Raw genomic sequence first — 18901 nt, 5'->3', positions numbered from 1 at the left:
ATCAACAAAAAATGATATTTTTGTAGTGAATAATTTTCTATCCAAAATAATATTTTTCATGGTTCGAATATCTTTAATTAAAATAAGTATATATTAAATAATATTTTATCATAACATAACTAAAGAAATTGTATTTTTGCAATGAAAAATAGTAAACGTGATACTTTTTATGGATTGGATCGGTCGAAGATTCGTCTCATACGTGAGATGATATAATGAGTTTGTGTTCTAAAAAATATTTCATCCATTCCAAATACATATACTTGTATATTTTTTCGTTGTGGATTAAAAATATTATTGGACATAAAAAATTTACAAATTCTGATTTTGTCTTGATGTAATTCATTCAAGAAATGATTGCATATTTTTCGAATACTTGGTTAATATAAATATATTAGTAAAAAAAATAACAAGAGATCCAACTAAAGGCAAAAAATAGTGTGAGGTAGTTTCACGAGTCGTATTTGTGAGACGAATCTCTTATTTGGGTTATCCACGAAAAAGTATTATTTTTTATGTTAATAGTATTATTTTTTATTATAAATATCGATAGGATTGACTCGTCTCACAGATAAAAAATCGTGAAACCATCTCACATTACACTTATTCTCAACTAAAATTAGAAATTTTATTATATATCTATGACAACAGAAAATGAAATGCAGTTTATATATTTGAAACGAATGAAATATAAATAGTAAAAGTATATATCCAAATATAAAACAAGTAGTACTCAAAATTACGTCAATACTTTATTATTCTGAATTCTATTTTCACATATTTTTTTGTTTTTTCTATTGTTAACTTGTTTTTGTTGTTCTTCCTTCTTTTTTATTTTTTTTTTAAATATATGTAAGAGTTCGTAAGATATTAAATATTTTAAAATTAATTTATGAGGAAAAGTTTGAAAAAACAATAATTTAACCCATTCGCCCGCGAAAATTAGAGACAATTTCATCTTCTTCGCCAACGAAAATGCTAAAATCCTCCATTTTCGTTTCGGATCAACATATTTGCAACGCTGATATCATCCCTCCTTTCGAGGTTCCTAGATCTGATCGTTATTGTAATTTTTGGCGCAAATGGATTGATTTCCGGGATTCTTATTTTTTTGGTTTACTTTCAGGTTCGAGCTAGAATTGAAGTCGCGGTCCTTAATTTCCTGAGGAATCTGAATTCAAATAATCCGTCGATATCTGATTTACCTCTGGTTCTATCTTACTTTTGGATCTTCTTGTTTGTGCTTGTAAAATTAATGCTTGTTCATTTCCTAAGTTTTGGTTTTGGATCCATTGCCAATAACACAACCTACACGTTGGGGTGTTAATAGCAAATGTTCCTGTCATACTTTTTTTTATGTTTAAGATTTTATGGTTCGTTTTTGACAGATAGACAGATCGTTGAGCAATCGTAGAGCCAGTCGAGGATTACTAACTGAATCCACGGCCATTTTTCTTTCGCGTTCATTCTGCAAGCGGTCTTTGATGAATGAGAACAGTGCTAAATCATTTATTAGAGGTATCCATTTTTCTCAATTTTGGGTCTTTTTTGTTTCGTGTTGAATTCATTTTTCGTGTTAGTTTAACATTATTTTGGGTCTTTGAAGTGTGGAAGGCGATGGAGATGTGCCATCAGATTCTGGTCCAAGAAAAGAAAGTGACTCAAAGGGAGTTATTTTATAAATTACTCTCCGATTCACCAGAGTATTTTACTTCTCAATTGCAGGTCAATCGGTCTATCCAAGGTCCAAACTTAGTATTTTCTTCTTTATATAATTTTTGAAGCTGCATTGGTTCTATAATCATTTCTCAACTGGGATAGTAGTAAAATTTGTAGAATAGATGTGGTGCAACTTTCATGGCAACACCTCTCTTCTTTGCTTTACTTAAAGTATAATTTGACAGATCAAACTTGATTTTGTTTTAATTATCTTCCTTTATCTGCCTGTAAAGCTTCTAAGTTGTGGCGTTCTTCTTTCTTTGATAAGCAAACAGATGTGGTGGCATTACTTAGATGTAGCCGTTATAGCCTTGGCGTTATGGCATCCAGTAGAGGAGTGGTTGCTGGCCGCCTTTTACTTCAGGCATTAATCTTTAACTCCCTGACCTTCCACAGAAGTTTATAATTTTTATTATTCAAGTGGATCAATGACGTGATTGTGTTAATTTTACCACAGATTTTCACTGATCTACTTTGGGTCGATCGAACTTATTATATAGTGTTCTTTTCATTTGCTAAGATTTCATACGCTGGGTTAAAATTATTTTTTAGTTCTTTTTCCACAATCATTTGCTAATATTTCATATTGGTGTGAAATGTACTATCCACTTACCTCTCTTAGAGTTTATTATTATACTACAATTGGTATAACTTGAAGTAGATTAAAACAACTTGATGTCATTCTACTTTTTTCTGCAAGTGATGCATTCTGTGTCTTACGACTGTTTTTTCAATTGTTGAGAAGGAGCCAAACCAAAACATTATTGATTGTTCGGTTTGTGGATCTTCTGGTTATGCCATCTCTGGGGACCTAATTTTTCTCGAGAATTTGATCATGAAGAGTGATGCTAGATACATCATTGTGGTTGAGAAGGTATTTGTTTCCTCGTTTAATTTTGACTTATTGACTACAGAAAAAGCCCTTGCTTCTGCTTTTATGACAAATGAATGAAGCATCAGTATTTTCCAGCATGCCATATTCCAGAGGCTGGCTGAGGACCGGGTATTCTACCAAATTCCATGTATTCTCATTACGGCCAAAGGATATCCAGATATTGCCACAAGGCATGTCCCTTTCTTCATTAAACTTAGTGTTCGGCAGTTTACCGTAGGTTTTTTTTTTCATGCTGGGAACTTTGCATAATGATGTATAACTTGTAAAATTTCATGCAGGCTGCTTCTTCATCGAATGAGTCGAGAGTTTTCAGAACTACCCATTCTAGGCCTGGTTGACTGGTATGAATAATCTTCATCAATCTCTACAGACTTGTAAAATGACCTGATGCTGGTCATGCATGCTCCTCAACTTAGGCTTGAGTTTTCCAGAATTCTATCTTATAACCGTTCAAATAGACACACACACACACGTGTGTTATCACTTAATTCATATTAATGGAGTATTAAAAATATTTAAAAACGAAGTATTAAAATCATTTGACAACTAATCAAATTTGTTTTCCCGTGTCGCAACAAAAATCATTAACTCAAGTTTGAACCATGTTATTTCTCAATATCATGATGAACTAAACAATCCTTGTTGAGCCCAAAAATATTTAGTACCTCCATGTATTTGCCGCCTAATTTCTGTTGATAATTCAGAGTTATTTACTAGTCCTTTACCTTTTAATGTTTAAATACGAAGGAATCCAGCAGGATTGGCCATACTATGCACCTTCAAGCATGGAAGCATAGGAATGGGATTAGAAGCATACAGATATGGTGCTTACTTCTATCCTGTGACAACCCTTCATGTCTGACGCCATGTCAATACTAAAATGACTTGATCTCTGTATTTAGCTTGCAATATCAAGTGGCTGGGATTGCGTAAGAATGATATCGAACAACTCATACCTGACGAATCACTGATCCAACTAAAGACACGCGATCATCAAATAGCAAAAAGCTTGGCAAATTCAGAAATTTTGCTGGTAAATTTACAATAATTAAGCGAGAACAATCTTCATGTAATTGTCTTTCAATATATCACTCTCATTACAGTCTTACCTGTACTGATGTTATGCGCGATGTTAGAACAATCCTGACCATCATGCTTTGTATTTTTTTTTCTTCGGCCTTGTTTATCAATTGTGTACTTGTTTTTACAGGATAAATACAAAGAAGAGCTAGCCATGATGGTTCAGAGTGGCCACAAAGCAGAAATTGAAGCTCTTTATGTTCATGGCTTTGATTTCTTATCAAAATACCTGGCCAAGAAAATCGTGCAAGCCAGTTACATATAATTTACATTGTTGAATTGATATATTGCGAAGTGTGCAAATTTTTAAAGCTTATAGTTATACCACTGAGGCAATTGTTGCTTACATATATCCAAGAAAATGTTGTGCCTGACAAATTACAAAATATCTTTTAAAATTCAATTAAATTTCTTTTATTTTATTCAATTCTATATTATCTTTGAAAAAGAAAAATATAATCCTATTTTTCAATCCAAATGTACATGAGCAAATCACAATTTCAATATTTGCAAGGGCAGTTCGTGATGATGGACGCACTTGCAACATGAACTCGTATGAGACGTCCTCATGAATTTTTATCTGTGAGACGGGTTAACCTTACCAATATTCACAATAAAAAGTAACATTCTTAGCATAGAAGTAATATTTTTTCATGGATGACGCAAATAAAAGATCTGTCTAATAAAATACGACCTGTGAGATCGTCTGACACACGTTTTTGTCAAAAATACAGGATAACTACCTAAAATTATTAAATGATTATGATATTCTACTTATATTATTAATTTTTTTAAAAAAATCGATTAATATAATACCAATCATTCTTGACATACATATGTATAAATCATATTTGATAGCAAAACATAATTCTATATTATAAAATTTAATTGAACTTTTTTCCATTGAATTTTATTTATTTGTATTTTATTTTCGCAAATAAAGATTTTGTCTTTTAAAATCCAAAAATAGTTGCAACACATGCTTTCGTCACCCAGTATATTCAATATATATCCACAAATCCCGAGATTGAAAAGGTGAGTGGCAAAAGCAATTCACCTGCAGTAAATATAAAGATTCTCCTTTGCAATGAAATTTGCCAACACCACCTGCCTCGTAACGCCAATTGCCACCTACATGCCTTTGCTTTGCAAATCCTCCCTCAATTCCTCTGTATATATCTGTTAGTTCCCTCTTTTATCGCTTGCACGTCACCTTATTCAATAATCTCCTCCTGTTTTTGTACGCCGAATGAATCAATGCTTGGTAGTTGGCCTTGTATCGATCCTCACAACTTCAGCCAGTTCAAACCCAATGATCCTTCCAACCCATCGGTAGTATTCGACTCAATGTTCTTTTTGCTACACCCCATTTGGATTTTTAGTGGAATCCTATCAGTTATTCGTCTTCTGTAATTCAGTTGTATTTTTTGTTTCAAGTTGTGCGTGAGAGTTTGAGAAATGGATTTTCTGAAACGATTGAATCTTGAACTGTTAAGTGGACTTGTGAGGTTGTGATTTTTGGTCCCTTTTGCAATTATGGCGTATTAGTTCCTTGATGTCGTTTTACAAGACTCGACTTTGACCGTGTTGTTTTGAGTTGTGTTACTGCATGAACTTGTTGGTTCAAGAAATGGGGTTTGTTGGTTTTATGGAAGAGTGTTGTAGCATGTAACAGTTAAACTTTGATTGGCGAAGAATTATTGAATGGACTGTGTATAGTTGTCAATTCTTAATTTAGTTACTTTGTTGTGTATCTCTGTTTGCTAGTAGTTTGTGTTTTATGGAAGGATGCTGTAGCCCATAACGTTAAACCTTTGATTGCTGAAGAATTATTGAATGGACCGTGTGATCTTAATTTAGTTTACTTTGTTGTGTATCTCTGTTTGCTAGTAGTTTGATCGGCATTCATTTATGTTTCTTATTGTGCTATTGAAATTTGATTTGTGTGATACACATATATTCGATTTGATGAGCACGTGTCTTGCAGTCGCGTAACGGATTGTTGTCTGTTGTGTAAAGTTTGGCTTCTGTTATTTAGATACTGGATTTTTAATTATAATGGACACAATAATTGTTGGATATAAATTCTTGCTATTTTCCTGCCAACAGATAACCGTAGACATATGGTAAGTCGAGCATTGTGACCGTAAATTATCTTTATCACAGGTGAGGAAAGTCGAAGTGTTGAAAGTTTTCCAGTTTTGCTTAATATCATAATTGGTGGTTAACGAACAGAATAAGAGCGCAACGTCTAGAAGCTCATTGGCCTAAAAGAATTGCATACCAACAGATTGCCTATAAGACAACATCATTGTTCTGTATTTTGTTCATTGTGTAGTATTAGTAGTGTTTTCTTTCTGTTTTTCTGGGAGTAAATCCACAAAACGTCATACTTTTCTTGCCCTCTTGCCTTCACTTGGTCTTTGGAAGAATATTATTCCAACTGTGATTTGGACCAAGAGTTGAAGACTTAAAATTGTGCTTGCTGATAAATTAGTTGTGTTTTCTTTCTGTTTTTCTGGGAGTAAATCCACAAAATGTCATATTTTTCTTGCCCTCTTGCCTTCACTTGGTCTTTGGAAGAATATTATTCCAACTGTGATTTGGACCAAGAGTTGAAGACTGAAAATTGTGCTTGTTGATAAATTACCTCATCACCTTGTTCATTTGTAATTACCGGCAAACTTAATTAACCACTTAAGATTCTTGAAAGATTCAACTTTCTTGGAAGATTTGGGTCACACTGTCAAGGAAAGCATTGTCTTTCACGTCTTTTCTTGGTTGGCTTGGCTTCTTCATTTCACGGAAGTCGTGCCAGGCAGCTTCTCTGACATGATAGGTTAAGATATGCAAGATTCAGATGGGTCTAATTTCAAGACTATTAGAAAGATTTTTCTCAGCTAACTTTTGAATTCAAACTTGTTTCTTTGAGTCAGCCCAACACTTCATTTGCTACATATTCATTGTTCGATGCTCATTTATTGAAATAGGACTAACCGATGATTGCTCTAGTATGAAAAATCTGCACATATTTCTATAGCAAGTACCGATTTACCTTTTCTTGATTTAAAGATCTATTCAATCGAAAGAGGGAATCAATTTAAAACGATATCATTTAAATGATTGTCATTTTTTTAATAAAAAAGCCCGTCGGTTAATGATTATGGGCTTTCCTTTCTCTGCCTCTCTTCATACATATGCATACACGCACACACTGAAACATTATACATGTTTCATGTTTCGTTTTGTTCCTTTCTTTTGCTGAGGTAGTCAAGAATGTAGGTTAGTCTTCCTCCATTGTAGCAGACTCCAGGGCATGGATGTGACAAGCTATTCTATTTAAGCATACTTTTTTATATGTTTTTCTAAAAAAATGTTTCCGTCACGTGTGCTCTGTATGGCTTACATTTTAGATTGCAATCCTGGAAACCAACTGCTTCACTTTTGGGTTCATTAGTTTGTCATTGTAAATATTATTATTTAATGCTTGAAGTGCGTGATATCCTAGAATTTATGATTCTCAATCTTGCCCAAAAATTTGAAATGCGAAACGAACTTTATTTGTTCTCGGAGATTGTAATTTCAACTTAGTTTATCTTATGTTTAATCTTTAGGTTTATCATTTCCTGCTGAAAATATAAAGATTTTTTAGTACTTCATGACTTGCTTTTTTTTCCAAGAGCTATATCGAATTCCTTTTAGTCGTGCCATGTTTATAGGAAACTCGAACAATTGTTTCTCATGTACTTTGGCTGTGTTGCTTGTGTCTCCAGAAAATGACACCCATTACTTATCACCCAACTCATGATCGCACTCTTCCACCACCTAATCAAGGTAATAAAAAATTTGACGTACCCCTTTTTTCATATTTGACTGTAGATTCCTGCCTTTCCTATTTTAACTTGGATGTTACATCTTTCTTATGTTCTTTCCACAGCCAATTTATCAGTATGGTAGTGTTTAGTTTTATTTCGGCATTTCTGGAGTTTGATTTTGAAAAAGTATTTTTGAAGATTTGGAGATGTATTTTTGAAAGTTCCATATAATAGATGTCAAAACTTAGGGTAGGTTGTGTAATTTATTTTGCAGTTTTGATCATGGATGAATATGGCTTCTTCAGCGTGTATTTTCGACTTTAATCTTTTATTTCATTTTGCAGTGATAGTTCCCGAAGCAAGAAACATACTTTTAAGACACTTTTACAAGCATGCTGAAGAAAAGGTTAGTGTAATCCATAATTTTCCTTTTTCATGTCTTGTGATGAGATGGCTTTGTCAATATCATCTTTATTTTCGAGCCTTAGTTCGAACAATGTACTGAAAAACCCGTGTCTTGGTGATCCCCAATCGCCAAGTAAAGCTCAACGCCTTCATGTCAAGTTGATATCATTTTTATTCTTAGTTTCGATGCAACGATTTCAGTCCCCTTGTAGTTAAGTGTCTCCAACTGTTGATATTGATAGTGAAACCATTTTAAACATGGATTTCTAATCTTGTTTTCATCAATCAACACCAGTTTGTTCTCTAATATCAATCCGTTTTTATGTGAAACTTCGTTAATTCTTATGGTCATGAATTTCGCGCCAAAGTATACGCCTTAGTTTGAAGAATCTTATGCCAAAAGATTGTCTCTCTTGTAAATATGATTTTGCAGTTGAGACCCAAGAGAGCTTCTTGCGACAATCCTACCCCGGAGCGTGCATCGAAGCTTCCGAGGTCTTCTTCTGCTTCAGATACTTTTAAGCTTTCACATGAACCATGAAGCTGTTTTGTGTTTGTAATGCCATCAAGATTTAGAGGTAAACTAGTTAACAAGTTTATCTGTTTTGTATTTTCCTAAACTTGGGAGATGTATGTATAAATTGATGGGTTAGGACCAGTTCTCCATGTTAAATTTTATTTATCTTTTTTTTTTGGAACACAATTCTTTTCTATCTTGAATTACCTGAAACTGTATTTTTTATCTTCCTCAATTTTAATTATTTTACGTAAGTAACTTTAAAACTGCAATTTTTTAAAAATTCCTAACTATTTTTGTTTTTTGTCTTAATATTTCTCATATCAACAAACATAAAATGTCGAAGAATATTGTCTATGAGCGCGTAATATCCCTGGTCGAATTGAGTTAAAATCATGAAATTTTAACAAATTATATCGATTAAATGGTATTTCACAAAATTTATTTGAATAAAGTTGGGGTTAATTACTTCAAAAAAGAAAAAACAATTTATGTAAAATTAATAATATTTTTTACCACATATTTTAAAAAAATTAGGCATAAAATCACATGCCAGATGTGGTAAATGTGCCTGAATTTTTATAACATATATTTGAAATGTGCTCGATTTTTTAAAAAATAACATGCATTAGCCTATTAGCAAACTTTGGGCAATTTTGGATTTTAGATGTTTGAAATTATAATCCAAGGTTTAAAGTTTACTTCAGTTTATAAAGTTTCCATCAAAGGAAATTTCTTACCCTATAATTTCGAGTATGTCTTTTATCAGACGGTCTCATGAATCTTTATCTGCAAGACGGTCAACCTTATCGATATTCACAATAAAAAGTAATACTCTCAGCATAAAAAATAATATTTTTTCATGGACGACCCAAATAAGATATATGTCTCATAAAATACGATCTGTGAGACCGTCTCACACAAATTTTTGTCTATAATTTCTCAATATAAACATATACTCTTTCAATGACAGTAATAATGACTAACGAGAAATTGATGTTATTTTGGATTCAAGTTTTAATTTTTTTGCATGTAATACATACATATATATGTATGTGTGTGTATATATGTGTGTGTGTGAGTTTGACTGGTCAAGTGGTTAACGTTTTGGAGTGGTGGTTGTGTTTGGCGGCGCATTTGAATAAATTAATTATTAGTAATTAAATAAAAAAAATAACAATATTGAAAGAGAGTTCATTGTACGTGACCTATTCAATTCAGTAGCCCGCAAACACGACTCCGACTCTTTCTTTTTAACTATCTTTCTAACAATACTTTTTGGTAGGAACTTATTATATAAGATTTATCAAGTTGATTTATTAAAATAATGTTTTTTCAAATTATTACATTAGTGCGAAAGTTCATTCAATATGTACGATTACGTTTTTTATCGTCATAATATATATTTGATATAGAAAATATACACTAATTAAATTTATTATATCACGTGTTTACTTGTTTTTTTAGTATTACCAATTTTGTCTCTATACATTATATAATATCCATATATTACAGGTAAAAATTTGTGTAAAATGGTTTCACGAGTTCTATTTTGGGAGACGGATTTCTTATTTAGATAAGATATTCGACCCACGAAATTGATATTTGAGATCGCAAGATTTTTTTTATATATAATTTTGATAGATTGAACACTGTCTGACCGTGCAAAGTCCCTCGCACACTTTTTTGAGCGTCGAAAAATCTATCTACTACATTAAATGTATGTATGATGTTCATATAAACCATTGTTCCTTGAGCTCCACAGATTCCTCTATTCAAGAAGACAGTCAAAATTAAGAATCTCATTCAAAAATGGCGATGGCGATTTCTTCACTCTGCTATCCAACCAGAACGAGCCTCACTAAACAACCACCTCTCCATTTCCCGGGACCTTGTTCAGCTCCCAGCACTCTGAAGCTGGCGGCTGGCACTTCATCCTCGTCACCGGCGATGGCTGTGGTCGCTGCGACCGCAGGTTCCGTGGAAGCTGAACCAAAGACGACAGGCCTCGGCTTCGACTAGGTATCTGCCGTTTCGGGTGGGGCACGGATTCGATCTCCACAGGCTGGAGCCTGGCTATCCGCTCATCATCGGTGGTATTGATATTCCTCATGATCGAGGATGCGAAGCTCACTCAGACGGTATCAATCAATAAACGCTTCTGTTTCTCTGTACAGGCTATTTTAGAGGGTTCATTTCGGAAGAAAATTGGAATTTTACAAACTTAAAATAGGACAACTTGTTTATTTATTTCAGTTCACGATCATCCCCACTTCTGCTGCATCCGTATGTGTTTCGTTTTATTTTGAATGCATTCGTTTGATTCACTCTCATGATTTCATGTTTTTTTAGATGGCTGAATGGTGAAAAAGTCTGTATTTTTTGCAGTTGATCTGTTTGGTTAATTTCCATACACAATTGAGGTTCTCTATTCGTTGCTTCTCATCATTTTCTTAATTTGAGAACTAATAGATTTGTTAGAAAGAACTATAAAAAAAATTGCGACTTGGACATACTCAACCTTAGAAGATAGCTCATTAGACAACTACCAAGTACTTACAGCAGCTGATTTGAGACATCTACGTCTAAGAATGGACATTTGGAGCATGAAGTTTTTAAGACATTATCGGATAGCATATAGGGAATCCAACATATAAAGGTGGGCATTAGAGAGTTTGTATATGGATTTGGACAATTATCTTATTTGAGCTATAGTCTAGTCCCAATTTTTAGAGAAATTGATGGGTTAGTGAAGAAGAATCAATTAATAAATGTCCAAAATGTTCAATCTCTTAATTATTTATTATCATGATTGACATTTATCAATTCTCTTCATGTTGATTGACATTAATCAACTCTATTCATGTTTGTGACAATAATTATATGCTAGGAAAATCACTCTAACGAAATCAAAACTGAAATCAAAGAATCTCTTCAAAAATTTCAATCCCATAAATGAAGTCAAAATTCCAATTTTTTTTTCTCGTTAATGATTTAGAATGACATTGGTTAAAAGCAAAATCATGTTATAACTTCACTAGTATCTCATTAAAAGGACTAGTTAATTCATTAGACTCTTGAAAGTTTTCAATTTTTGATCTTCGATAATAGTTAGCAGACAAAGATAAGCTTTAAAGAACTGGAGCAAAATTAAGACCTGTATTTCTCAAGGATAAAAAAAACACTAAAAAAATAGCTGTAGTCTGAATGTGCTAGTTTCACTGCCCATACAACAGTAGCTGGTAAAAGTTTTGTCGTCAAGGTGACTTTTTAGTTTTTTTCTGTTGCTTTTCAGGGGATGTGTTATTGCACTGTGTGGTTGATGCTATATTGGGGGCACTTGGACTTCCAGACATTGGGCAGATCTTTCCAGACACCGATCCTAAATGGAAAGGCGCAGCATCTTCTGTTTTCTTGAAGGAGGCTGTGAGTGTCTCTCCCTTTTTATTACATATCACGCTTGGGTCGCTTAAGTTCAGACGTTCTGCATGTAATTCATAATGTGTATTTGTATTGAGTGTCTGAATTGGAGAACTTTTTTCACGTGACTCTTTCCTATAAAATGTCAATGAAAATAATTGCATACCGGACTTAGTCGAAATATTGTTTCCCTATTTGAAATATGAGATGTTACAATACTTTGACATTCTAAAATAATGTCCTATTCTATGAAAAGCCTTGTCGATGTAATTTGAAGCTTTCCAATATGCTTAAATTGTGGTAACCTATGTTGACCAGTAGCAGCTGCATCATCCTCTTAAGCCGTTCACATTATTTCCATGCATTGGATTGTGTATAAAATGTTACAAATTCCATGACCCGAATATGCAACTTGTACATTACATCAATTCATGGTCATGGATCTCATGACCCACTCTACAACTGCAAGCTCACTCAGTTAGGGAGCAGCATCAGTCCTACTTTGTTACCATGGTACCACCTGTAGGACTAGTCGGACCACTAGCCTTCCCTAAGTAATCAGAAACTAGATGATTGACCCAAGTGTGCTTGCATTGTTTATAATGTACTCAAATGCTTGAGCATTGACTGATCAAGTTGTGCCCATAGAATATCTACTTGCTTGACCGAAAACTCCTAAAACTTGATGGCCCCTATATGGGATTTTTAGAAACTTAATTCTTGAACAATTGTCACATTTGTTCCTGAGATATTTCACATGTTAGGTTCGACTAATGCACGAGGCGGGTTATGAGCTCGGAAACCTGGACGCTACTTTAATCCTCCAAAGACCAAAGCTAAGTCCTCACAAGGAAACTATCAGGACCAATTTGAGCCACCTTCTCGGTGCGGATCCATCGGTTGTAAATCTCAAGGCAAAAACTCATGAAAAGGTTGACAGTCTTGGGGAAAATAGAAGTATTGCAGCACACACAGTTGTTCTACTCATGAAGAAGTCATAGATGATTCTTTTGAAAAACCAAATAGAAAAAATGGAGTGCGATATATCTCATATATTTTTACATTCTATGGCACGATAACTGTTATCAATATCAGAGGGTGATCCAATAGAATCTCTTGTACTTCTAACTTGAATAAATAATTTTTTTTTTTAAAGACTTGAGATTAAGATATTTTTCAAGCTTAGTGGAGTGTATTCAATTGAGAGTTTTGATGATTTTTAATGACTTTTTTAAATGATAGACTTTTATGGATTTGATAAATTTTTATTGACTTTTATGGAATCTCACAGATTTATAAACAGATTTATGTGGATTTATGTAGACTTTTTTGCAAGATTTTTATAGACTTTTGTAGATTTTTTTTATAGAATTTTATAAATTTTGTACTTAACTATAACATGTGATTTTTTATTAATTTCTTTGAACCAATAATTAATTGACATATATAACATATTCAATTTGAAATTATTTTTAATATTTATATTAAAAAATAAATTTACTTATTTAAAAGTTAAATCGTTTAATCCTTACATGTATATATATGTGGGTTTATATGTATGTTTGTAAATTTTTTAAAATACATCAATTGATTAACATGTAATCTTATTTTTAAATTGATAATATAAATGTAAAAATAATATTATTTATTATTGTGTGAATATAATTTTGTATAAAAATATCATAGCTTACATATTAATTAAAAATACGAAAAATGAATTTAAAAAATCATTGTTGTTACGAAATTATTCAATTATTAAAAATTAAACAACATTTTTTTGATCATCTTTTATTATTATTGAATATTACATTAATTTGTATAAATCATAAATTAAAAATCACAAAATCAATTCTATAATTCAAAATTTCCCCGTGTTATTAAAATAAAAAATTATTAAATGAACAATCAGCCAAAAAATGAAAAATTTGAAAAAGAAAGATAAAAATATATATAGAGATACACTTTGAAAATTTGAGAGAGTAATAGAATAGATGAGAGGAGAGAAGATATGAAGATATATGATGTGAAGCGACAGAGAGAGAGTTAGAAGTTTTAAAAATCCATTCAAATCTTTGGAGTGAACCAAATACAATTTTTTACAATTTGTAGTTGTACCTCAGGCTTTAATGTTTGTATGTCAATGAATTCCATGGAGTTATTAAAAGTCCATGGAAAATTTGAATACGTGTAGACTTTTATAGAGTTTATAAAAGTCAATGTTGAATACCACTTGACTTTTTAAAAATCCATGAAAGTCTATTTTGAATACCACAAGACTTCTATAGAATATGCAAAAGTCTTGATTGAATACTTCTAGATTTTTAAAATCTACAAAAGTCATTAAAAGTCAATAAATTTCCCACGTTGAATACACTTAGTTTATGTCAATCTTAGATTTTTTATTTTTTATTTTTTTAAACTACAATCTACTTGTGCTAAAATTTAAAACAATATCATGTTTTATGTTCACTCATTTCATGTATGTATCCCCGAACCCGTATACTCGTGGCTTAGCTATTTTGTCTAATGTTCACAAGGACCTAAATCCGTATACAAATTCAATTAATATTGGCATTCCAAATTAATTTTTCATTATTTTTCGAAGTTCTTTAGCATGCACCAACACACATGGCAGTTTTATTATAAGTTTTTCTTGGAATAATGTCGCGAAGATTGATTTATTTCTATCACCAGTGTCAAATTTGAATAAGCTCGTAGTTTAATTTAACAGAGTTTTATAGATTAAAAAACTGAAAGAAAAAAAAGGACAAAGATCGGTTGGGAATTGGACGACCAATTCCCAGACGAAATGTTTTAAGACTTGATCTTACCATATTTTCTCCCCAACCAATTGCCCTTTTTTTTAATTTATATTTAATAATTATACCATTTTCATTTCAAACAAGGTCCACATCTCAGTCGTGATCCAAACAACTTTTATGTTATAATATGCACACAACTTGTGTATTTTATAGTTTTTTTTTCAACATTTTGTAGGTTGTGTCTGCGCAATTAAAAATAACTCTTTAATTTGTAAAAAAGTACTTTGTTAGCTAATTATCAAATATGAGGCTGTTTCTCGAGTATGGTGTAATTTTTTTACTAAATCGTATATATATAATGTATGTATATATATATATATATGCATGAAATCGTATAGCATATTTGACATCAAGATACGAAATTATAAAAAAAAAAGCTAAAACAAAACATATCAGAAGAGAGAACGATCATACGTATGGTGGTACACACTTACAGTCCCGTGGAAGGAGTTTTTTTCCCGTCTATTCACTACAGAAATCTGGATCGGACAGATACTCAAGAAACGACACAAGAATTGGGATTCTCCTCAGCACTGTGGACATAATAGTGCTGCAAATTGTTATGGTTAGGATGATGTTGATGATAATAAGCAGAATTAAAATTCCTGTTGTAATTCTTCCAAAGTTCTGCAATCTGTTCACTCTCTTTTCTCTTCCTCTCTTCTTCTTTCTTCTTCTCCTCTTCCTTCTTCTTCTCTTCTTCCTTCTTCTTCTCTTCTTCTTTCTTCTTCTTCTTCTCTTCTTCCTCCTTTTTCTTGTCTGGTTCTTTTGCTGGCCCAACTGTTAGAATTTGTGTGCCCCATAGCTTTCTCAGTTTGCTCACGATCTGAATCGGATCAACGTCTCCGACTATCGTTAGTTTCTTGTCCTTCATGTCCACGGATATGGATTCAATCCCTGTAATCGGGTTTGAAAATATCATATGAAGGATATTTCAAGAATTAATAATAATAATAATATGAAGAAGAAGAAGTTGGTAAGTAGTACCTGAAAGGCTTGAAACAGCCTTCAATGCCTTTTGTTTGTCTTTGTCATCATGTATTTCTAACTTCAATACCACTTTCTGTTCTCGACAAACATATTTGAATTAGTCTCGAAAACTTTTGGTTAATTAAACATAAAAGAGTTTGATCGTTTTCCTCAAGAACACAGAGAACTCGAGAAAAAACTCAGCGAAATCTTACTGTAATAGAAATAACTCTGTAAGAAAATTATGACGTTTATAGCTACACGTGTGACTTTGGTCTCTGATTCAATAACAAACTGACGTGTTTTTCTTGAAGTGTAAGAAGAAAAGTAACCAGAAATTGATCGCAGCAGTATTCAGATCAAACAAAATGCAAAAAAACAAGAACAAAATCAAAAGATTTTGTTAGGGAAATTACCTTTGACATCTTGGATCAGGTTCAGAATCCTTAAGTCAAGAAAATTTAAGAGAGAATCAAAATAAAGTAGTGGGAAATTATGAACAGATTTGTGGAATACACAAATGGAAGAAGCTGGTGATCGGAATAATTTTCAAAGCGTGGATTGTCGTACTACGAGGGCGGGTTTATAAATTTAGCAGATTTATATTAGAAAAACTAGAGAGAAGGATAAAATAATATATAACTTTTTTTTAAAAAAAATAGTTTTGGTAGTTTGCTAGAAAAGGAAAATAAGGTTAGAAGCTTATGCTAATTAGTCTCCCTTAGAGAATCAAAAAGGCCATTTTGTGGATGAAATTGTACCCTTTCTTTTATCAGGAAAAGTTTATGTATGTATTGTTGATAAATAAAAACTGAAAATTCGATCGGGTTGGGTTAAAATCTTTTAAATATTTTATACATGTAGATTTCTTATTCTTAAATGTCAAATATATGACAAAAATTTGTGTGAGACGGCCTCACGGGTCGTAGTTCGTGAGACAGATATCTTATTTGGGTCATCCATGAAAAAATATTACTTTTTATACTGAGAGTATTATTTTTTTATTGTGAATATCAGTAGGATTGACTCATCTCAGAAATAAAGATTCGTGATACCGTCTCACAAGATACCTACTCTAATATATTTGTTAGCTTAGAATAATTCATTTGACATCAAAGTTTCGAGATCTCGAACTCGACACAAAATTATAACAAAAACTCTTTATCAACTAAAAAACGAAAAGTGAGAGAAACTATATCTTGAAAACATCATGCACCATACATTTTGAAGAGTTAACGTTGGGCGGCGGTAGAATATTAAACAATTTCACCAATCGACATCAAATAAATAATCAATTTATATTAGCCACTAAAAATAATATTAATCGGAAAAGTACAATAAGAAAGTCTACGCCCATCGTTTTTACCGATGATGCTGCCAATAATTCAAGTTGGTGTACTAAATATTATTTGTAATAAATATTTAATTCGTTAAATCTAATATTTTATTAAAATGTGTATTGAATTGTGTATTGTTTAAATAATTCTTATATTTAATTTATTGTCTTAAATTGATGTTTAATTTGTTGTGTGTGTGTTAAGCTTGCGTTCAAGTGTTTAATATATTGTGTTTATTTTTTAGATTATTATTAGTTTTAAGTTTGATTTATTATCTTTATTTTTTTGTATTATTGTTAATTTTAATTTATTGTGTTTAATTTATTGTTCTAATATCATATTTAAAATGGTGATTTATTTATAATTTAATATGATATTTTCTATTAAACAGAGTGAGTTGAAGAGAGGCTCTCATGTGAGACCGTCTCATGGATCTTAATCTGTGAGACGGGTCGACCCTACCAATATTCACAATTAAAAGTAATACTCTTAGCATAAAAAGTAATATTTTTCCATGGATGACCCAAATAAGATATCTGTCTCACAAACTACGCTCGTGAAACCGTCTCACACAAGTTTTTGTCAAAAAGTATACTTTTTCATGGATGACCCAAATAAGAGATCCGTCTCACGAATACGACCCGTGAGACCGTCTCACACAAGTTTTTACCCTGAGTTGATTTGTGTATTGTCTAAATTTTCCTTGTGTTTAATTTATTGTCTTAAATCGATGTTTATTATGTCCATGCATTATTCTACCACAAAATAGATATAAACAAGTTCAATATATAACGAGAACTAATGTTTTTTTATAAATTAAAAAAAAAATCCCCCCATATGTGGCTTATTGACCCTAAAAAAATCATATGGATTTCATATTATCTTTTCTTGTAAATAGCTACAAAACAAAACAAAAATTACAATTTCACTGTCTACTAAGATAAACATAGTCTGAATCTACAAAATATACAAATTGACGTTAAAAAGCCCCTAAGATTATATATATATATATATATATATATATATTTGCAATATGAAATATCATTATTACCATTTAAAAAATTGATGATTAAAACCTAAAATTCATTATTTCGGTTCGATAGTAGAAAGTAATAATCAAATCAACGATAGACATAAATTGAATTTTAATAATATATCGTATTTGTTTTGTATTTGTCATCAAACCTGAATAAAAAAATTATTGATGAACATATATTGAGCCCAAATGCATTATTGCCAGCATTTCGTGAAATAAATATCAATTAGAATATTCAGACGACAATGAAAAATTAAATTTATTCAAATATACATGGGTTTTAAGAACTGGTTCGTCCATTTACTGATATTGAATATGCAGAGTCCATTCAATATAAGGATGAGACACCAATGGTCAAATACTTAATAGTTGAAGCCATCGATAGAAGCTTACAAAAAGTATCTGAAATTCGAAAATTATTTGGTAAGAAAATTGTTGTTTTTGGATGTAACTTCATGCAAGTTTTACCGATTATTTCCAAAACAACCATTCAATGAACAGCTAATACGAGTTTAGTAAAATCATATTTGTACTGATAGATGTATCATTTTATTTTATCTAAAAACTTGATAGTCAAGTTTGAATCAAGGTGATTAGAAAAATACATATTATTAAATTAATTTTTTTCTAGATGACTATTAACATATGTGTACACTTTTAATTTATATTTAATATTATCATTATGAAATTTGTAGTGTAAATATTTATGTAATTTGGAAAATTAACATAAAAAAAATCATAGTATAAAAGGAAAGAGTCGTAACAAATGAACTATTTAATCGTATTTGTAGCTAGATGATGCAATTTCTTGTAATTTTTTTTATGACATGAGAACTGACAGCCATTATTATTCGATGTGCATGTGACAACTTTTTGTAATTTTTTT

General features: G+C 31.6%; 4 protein-coding genes across 4 annotated transcripts; 3 read left to right on the top strand and 1 right to left on the bottom strand.

Moving 5' to 3' along the window:
- Window positions 1-902: 902 nt before the first annotated feature.
- LOC140816631 (meiotic recombination protein SPO11-2) lies at window positions 903-4037 on the top strand. The gene is made up of 11 exons (XM_073176010.1): window positions 903-1044; window positions 1127-1210; window positions 1389-1518; window positions 1607-1744; window positions 1995-2083; window positions 2465-2593; window positions 2690-2784; window positions 2893-2955; window positions 3362-3438; window positions 3517-3647; window positions 3825-4037. Exons 1-11 carry the CDS (start codon window positions 976-978, stop codon window positions 3957-3959), a joined length of 1140 nt encoding a protein of 379 aa, XP_073032111.1. The 5' UTR covers window positions 903-975; the 3' UTR covers window positions 3960-4037.
- Window positions 4038-4706: 669 nt separating this feature from the next.
- On the top strand, window positions 4707-8564 carry LOC140817502 (DET1- and DDB1-associated protein 1-like). The gene is made up of 4 exons (XM_073177221.1): window positions 4707-5026; window positions 7468-7528; window positions 7854-7915; window positions 8348-8564. The coding sequence occupies exons 1-4, from the start codon at window positions 4952-4954 to the stop codon at window positions 8453-8455; spliced, it is 306 nt and encodes a 101-aa protein (XP_073033322.1). The 5' UTR covers window positions 4707-4951; the 3' UTR covers window positions 8456-8564.
- Window positions 8565-10151: 1587 nt separating this feature from the next.
- LOC140817166 (2-C-methyl-D-erythritol 2,4-cyclodiphosphate synthase, chloroplastic-like) lies at window positions 10152-12999 on the top strand. The gene is given in 4 exon segments (XM_073176799.1): window positions 10152-10432; window positions 10434-10572; window positions 11727-11857; window positions 12616-12999. Coding segments are annotated over 4 exon segments (696 nt in total). The 5' UTR covers window positions 10152-10243; the 3' UTR covers window positions 12853-12999.
- Window positions 13000-15063: 2064 nt separating this feature from the next.
- On the bottom strand, window positions 15064-16285 carry LOC140816520 (uncharacterized). The gene is made up of 3 exons (XM_073175851.1): window positions 16059-16285; window positions 15661-15736; window positions 15064-15570 (listed from the first exon to the last, which is right to left on the bottom strand). The coding sequence occupies exons 1-3, from the start codon at window positions 16065-16067 to the stop codon at window positions 15170-15172; spliced, it is 486 nt and encodes a 161-aa protein (XP_073031952.1). The 5' UTR covers window positions 16068-16285; the 3' UTR covers window positions 15064-15169.
- Window positions 16286-18901: the final 2616 nt, after the last annotated feature.

This window comes from Primulina eburnea, chromosome 16 (assembly GCF_022965805.1).
Source record: "Primulina eburnea isolate SZY01 chromosome 16, ASM2296580v1, whole genome shotgun sequence".
Lineage (NCBI taxonomy): Eukaryota > Viridiplantae > Streptophyta > Magnoliopsida > Lamiales > Gesneriaceae > Primulina > Primulina eburnea.
Note: the sequence above shows the minus strand (reverse complement) of the source record. Positions and strands in the feature narration are given on the sequence as shown.